This window comes from Balaenoptera musculus, chromosome 3 (assembly GCF_009873245.2).
Source record: "Balaenoptera musculus isolate JJ_BM4_2016_0621 chromosome 3, mBalMus1.pri.v3, whole genome shotgun sequence".
NCBI lineage: Eukaryota > Metazoa > Chordata > Mammalia > Artiodactyla > Balaenopteridae > Balaenoptera > Balaenoptera musculus.
This window is the reverse complement of record NC_045787.1, coordinates 6,362,860-6,368,859: the sequence shown is the minus strand read 5'-3', so window position 1 is coordinate 6,368,859 and position 6,000 is coordinate 6,362,860. Positions and strand designations below refer to the sequence as shown.

At 46.5% G+C, this 6,000-nt stretch overlaps 1 protein-coding gene and 1 non-coding gene across 5 annotated transcripts in view; one reads left to right on the top strand and one right to left on the bottom strand.

Annotated features, from left to right (window-relative positions):
- Positions 1–3,416: 3,416 nt before the first annotated feature.
- The window catches only part of ADCY2 (adenylate cyclase 2), a 434,119-nt gene continuing 431,535 nt past the window's right edge, over positions 3,417–6,000 (bottom strand). For all 4 annotated transcript variants that reach the window (XM_036848640.1, XM_036848639.1, XM_036848641.1 and 1 more), the window contains exon 25: positions 3,417–4,235. In XM_036848640.1, the coding sequence (XP_036704535.1) occupies positions 4,083–4,235 (153 nt within the window). In that variant the 3' untranslated portion in view covers positions 3,417–4,082. The remainder of the gene's footprint in view (positions 4,236–6,000) is intronic.
- LOC118893666 lies at positions 4,504–4,610 on the top strand. Its single transcript, XR_005019524.1, has one exon. It is a non-coding gene; the product is annotated as a U6 spliceosomal RNA (small nuclear RNA).

The window sequence follows — 6,000 nt, the reverse complement described above, 5'->3', positions numbered from 1 at the left end:
TTTTAGGAAGCAGCTGCTGCCTTTAACCAAAGTTAGAAATGTTTACTTTGGAGGTGATTTGAAACTTATTCAAGTATTAAGATATTGGCTATGTTTTTAATGAATGGATCTCTTGGAAGAAATCATCCGTCACCTATCATGATTAAATTTTCCACAGCTTAGCAGTTAATGGGCACGTGATCTAATTAATTTCAGTGCTGATTCCCCCATTGCTGGTTTTATTGTCTTGATTCTCTAAGGACTTATGACACTGCGTTCCTGGCAATTTCAAGGCTGAATGACTCTTAAATATTTCCTTATACTTTTGAAAATGTTTTTTCACTGTTGATGTCTTTTATTTTTTTCAAACAAATAGCAGTTTATTTGAAATGCCTTTGGGTGCGTTAAGCACGATAGAAAATATATAAAGTTTGGGTGATGGAAATTTTTATAAATTATTCTTTCTTCAGTCTTGATTACCAAGAAAGACAAGGCACCTCTAAGAAATGCCTTTGGGGCTTCCCTGGTGGCCCAGTGGTTAAGAATCCGCCTGCCAATGCAGGGGACATGGGTTCAAGCCCTGGTCCGGGAAGATCCCACATGCCACGGAGCAACTAAGCCCATGCACTGCAACTACTGAGCCTATACTCTAGAGCCCGCAAGCCACAACTACTGAGCCTGCGTGCCACAACTACTGAAGCCCATGCGTCTAGGGCCCGGGCTCCACAACAAGAGAAGCCACCGCAATGAGAAGCCCCCACTCACTGCAGCTAGAGAAAGCCCGTGTGCAGCAATGAAGACCCAATGCAGCCAAAAAAAAAAAAAAAAAAAAAAATGCCTTCATCTGAAAGTAGTTGCAATAAATTAATGTCAGATTATTTTCAGTTACTTTAAGTCAGATTCTACTCCCTTAACCTTCTACTACTTTTAAAAAGCAGGGCTTTAATTGGGCAAGCTTTCAAAAGCACTCATGTTTATTAGGCAGCAAAGGAAAATTATATTTCTTTCAGCATCTTGACTTTTACACCTTAAAGCCAATCAGTGAATGCCCATTAGTCATCTTGTCAAAGAAAAACATACATTAAAAGAATTTGTTTTGATTTATTAAATTTCCATTTGTCAGTGTTTTTTCAAAAGCAGAGTGTTGCTGTCTTTAGGAAAGCACACTGAGCTGGGAAAAAGAATAACATGGAAGAGTCATGACAACATAGACTTTTCTAAACAGATGTATTAAAAATACTGCAGTGTTAAGGGGACTGGACTCACAGTGTTTTTCATGAGAGGGGGGCTTCCTACAAGACTGAGAGGTTAAGGAGGGTTTTGAGGCGAGATTCTTACGTGTCATCAATGCTGCAGCCATGATGGGCTGATGGACATGGCTGGCGAGTCCTCTCATTTGCATGATTTGCTCACAGCAACGTCCGTAGTTGCCTGAACTTAGGGAGCCTTGACCACCAGTCACACGTTCAGATTCAGGAAACAGGCAGTTTTCCCTTCTAGTCTCGTCTTAGTCACTGATCAACTGGGAAACTTTGGACAAGCCCCTGAACCTCTCTGCACCTGGTTCCTCTGTTGTAAAATGCAGGGGGTCTCAGGCTTGATGGGGGATCTGAATCACGTGGAGGACCTGCTCTGCAAAGCACAGGGAGCGTGCTGGGCCCCCCACCAGGATTTCTGAGTTGGCAGGTCTGCACTGGGGCCTGAAAAATGTGCATTTCTAACAAGTTCCCAGGTGATACCGATGCTGCTGGTTGGGAACCTCACTTTGAGGGACCCATGTGTGCACAGCCCTTTGCGCGGTGGACTCGCTCTGATTGCTTTAAAAAATCTACTGTTTGATGAGGCTGGAGATACAGCTCTGGGGAAAAACAGTTCTCCTTCTGCATCCGGGGCAGGGGCAGAGGGGCACAGTTAAGGGCACCGGGTGAATCACCCATCTGCAGGTGTCTCCCTTTAAGGGCAGGTGACAAAAAGAGCCCCAGGATGGATGCTGTGGGCTCCAAGGGAGGAAGAACCCACAGGGGCAGTTCGAAGTCCCTGAAACCTAGGGCATCCTAGTCCGGATCTCGGTTACAGTGAAGAGAAATGCCCTCATACTGTTTTTCTTCTCTCAGTCACCTTTTTGGAGAATTAGATGTATAAAGGTCAATGCTGAGTGGCAATTATAGGATCAAAAACTTTCTGACTGGGGCAGACAATTGGACAACTCATGCTGTATTCCCACTTTGATGATGGAGTCCGGTTATTAATTTCGATAAGCGCTTTTTACCACGCCCTGGCAGGGTGGCCATGTTGGTCCTGCAATGCGCTGGGTCCAACAGGCTGGAGCGAGGCCTGGGTACCTGCCAGCCTCTCTCACGGTCATTAGCTCTTTTAATCAGACCCGATCCCATGAGCTACCAATGAGGAAAAGAGTCCTAAGAGAAACTGAAAAATGTGTTCAAAGTCTCACAGCTAGTAACAAAAAAACCAGAGTCAGGGATTAAACGGAGGTCTCCTGTTTCAAGCCCGAGTTCCCAGCCGCTTCCTAGTGCATCGCTGGGGTCCTCGACCTCCTACAGATGCCTGCCCTGAGCTGTGGTGTGCCCAACCAGGCTGGCATTGGCGGCTTTGCTTCTAAACATTTGATTATGCATGACCTATTTTTCACCCTTTGGCAAAGTATGATTTCTTTAGGGGAAGAAAGAAACCAAAACTTTTGAGTTGGATTTACAAGAACACAGTTTTCCAGGTCTTCTCTCTTCAAAAATGCATCGACGTTGGCTTTGGGCCCTCTTTTTTTCTTTTTTTTTTTGATGTGGACCATTTTAAAGTCTTTATTGAATTTGTTACAATATTGCTTCTGTTTTATGTTTTGGTTTTTTGGCCGCGAGGCCTTAGTTCTCCGACCAGGGATCGAACCCGCACCCCCTGCATTGGAAAGCGAAGTCCTAACCACTGGACCACCAGGAAAGTCCCCGTGCCTTCTTAAGTCTCCTCAGACATAACAGGCAGCTCGTGGGGCTTTGGTGGCTTCTCTCGTTAGTTCAAACTATTGTGAGGCTGATGTACCTAGTTCCCAATTATTCAGTGCCTCGTAGCTCTACCGACGTATTACAGTAGATCAGAGTATGTGGACGGAGTGCGTGCCACTGCTAGTATAGAATCTTTTTACTAGTAAAATATTTTTCCCTGCAAATGTTCCCTAGAGATGCCAAAATGAAAACAGACCACGTGACACAGTGAAGCATACCGTCTTTCTTTCCAGGGAGTTGCATAATCAACGATCGGCATCACAAACTTTGTCCCGATCTGATTTACCCAAGGAGAGTTCAACCTCTGCTTCCGGAACAACTGTCCATGGGAGAATCAGTGGAAAACCAACTCAGTTCTGGAGCAAACCGCAGGAGAAAGAAGAAGAGGGCAGGGCGGGGGCGGGGAAGATACAGACTATCAACCAAAGTACATAAAACTTTTAATGAATTAACCTTACAAAAGACAATGGCATCAAAACATCAGACGTGTTTGGTACAAAACTAGTCCTAGGTTGTAAGAACTAATTCTGGTGATGGATGGTGACGTGCTGCCGGCACGAGACACGACAGAGCAAGGTGACGGAGCCACGGATCCCAGCTGGGCCGAGGACAGTCACCGAAATGAGACACGTGGGTGAACACGGATTCCATGTGGGGTGACAGGATCAACTTAGTCACAAATACTGTGTGTTTTAGTGTCAGACTAGCGGATGCGGTTGGCGAGCTACCATATTTTTCCAGAAAAGAACATGCACCGGAAGATAATATACACCCCCTAGTTTTATTGCCTTAAGAATTTTTGTCTGGTTCGCCTCTCTCATCTCTGTCAGTTTCTCTGAAGGCTTTTCCGCTGTAATGCGCACTCCTTTTCCTTCTTCTCAGGAGTAAGCACGGTGCAAGTGGCAGGGCGATCTTGGCACACGTCAGACACCACACGGCAGGCCCCCGGGTCACAGGAATGAGTTTACAGAGGCTCCAGAGAACAGAACAGAGCACACACATCACAAACGAGGGACAGAAGTGGCAGTCAGAAAGTGCACTGTTGTCTTCCTGAAAATACAGTCTTCTTGCCAACACCGAGGCGATGCTTCAGGATGCCAGGTTGCTCTGGGAAAGGGACCGTGACATCTCTGTGTTCACAAAGTACGTCTTCAGGTCCCCCTTTCCTTTCACGTTGATTATTCCTCGACATGTGCACGTGTATCCCAGGGTCTGCAGAATGAGGCTCGTCTCCTCAGTAACCTGGAAGCACAGTGACAGATGAAGACGGGCTTAGTGCCGATGCGGACACGGCCCTTTCAAAGGGCATTTGACTACAAGAATAAAGAGCCCCCAAACGTTCATGGCCTTTGACCCATTCATCCTACTCCTGAGAAATCAGAAGAGAGAATAATCCATGAGAGGAAGAGCTTTCTAAGGACAATGTTTAATTCAGTGCTGAGAAAGTGAAAAACTGGAAACAACCTAAGATTCAAGTAATCTCCAGGGTTAAGTAAACTACGATGCTATCGTGCTCGCTTTGGCAGCACATATGCTAAAACTGGAACGATACAGAGAACGTTAGCATGGCCCCCGTGCAAGGATGACACGCAAATTCGTGAAGCGTTCCATATTTTTGAGAGTTAAACTTGGGCCGAACATGCAGTAAGCATTTATTTAAAAATGACTATTGACTACTATTATTATTTACAGACATCAGTTACAATTTATAGAACTGAAAAATAATGACATGTTTAATTTTAATGATTTTAAAATAAAATTCAAATTTATGGTGTCCTGAAAAAAACAAAAACAAAAACAGAAAAAAAAACGACGATGCTATCATGATCAATGTCACGGATCAGATGATGAAATCATGTCGAACTATTTCACCCCCCAAAAGAGAATTAAGCCTGGATCCACGCCATGATTTTAACCACGTGAAGATTATGCTTTCACATGTAAGAGACCTGGAAAAAAGGAAGTAAACCTATGCTGAAGTGGTGGGATTTTGGATGATGTTTGTAAATTGTTATTAATGTCATTTCATAAAATAATAAATATTAACGATAGATTTTAAATAGATAAGAGAAAACACACAAGAAGCAGCACAGTCGACTCTGCAAATGGCCACGTGTTTCAGGTTTAATACACGTGAATAAAATGACCTAAAACTGAAAGAACATTAGGAATCCGCACCAGCCTGAGGGCGGACAGGATGCTCTGAGTCAGGTCTGGAAAGTTTCCCCACCTCATTGGATTGACTCGGGATGCTGGAAGGAGTGATCCCTCCGGGGCGGCCTGTCAATGTGACAGGACTCCTGATTTGCTGCCATTGCACCACGAGGTGAGGACCCCATCTCTGCACTACGTCCTGGTCCTGCTGGGTCAGTGGGCAGGGAAACCTGCTGGGTAGGACGGATCCTCTCTCCGAGGGGAGGGGGGGTGGGTTGTACTGTCTTCAGCTTGAGCATGTGCCGTGCTCTCGAGAGAGACCACGCCTAGGACCGAGGGCCGGGGTCTGAGGCTTGCATGTCAGAGGAACCTCCTGCAAAAGGCATCCTCTCAAGCAGAGAACGTGTGAGGTACACAGACTGGGCTACAAACAAGACCTCAGCTTCTGAGGTGAGGGACCACCCATCAGGAACGTGGTCGCCCAGCCAGGCCCCCCAGGAGGTATCTGGGACTTGAGCAGAGAGAGAGGGAGCTATTTTCCCAGAAATCCCTGGTAACACTGCTCTGGAACCATGTGAAACAGCAGACGAGGAGGAGGGATTTCATCCCACTTCATCAGAGGAAACGGCCATGGCACCTGTAGGGCCCGGCCACCTTGGGTATGTGGGTGACACACGTGTGCCGGGCAGGCCACACCACAATTCTGGTTCTGGTGTGGACACCGCCGGGGGGCCGTGTGGTGTTGGGGCAGCAGCAGGGGCAATGAGCCAGCCCCTTGGTGGCTGAGAGGGGCCTGGAGGATGGACGCTGCCATGGGGCAGAGGCGGCAGCACATCAAAACCACAGGAGGGCT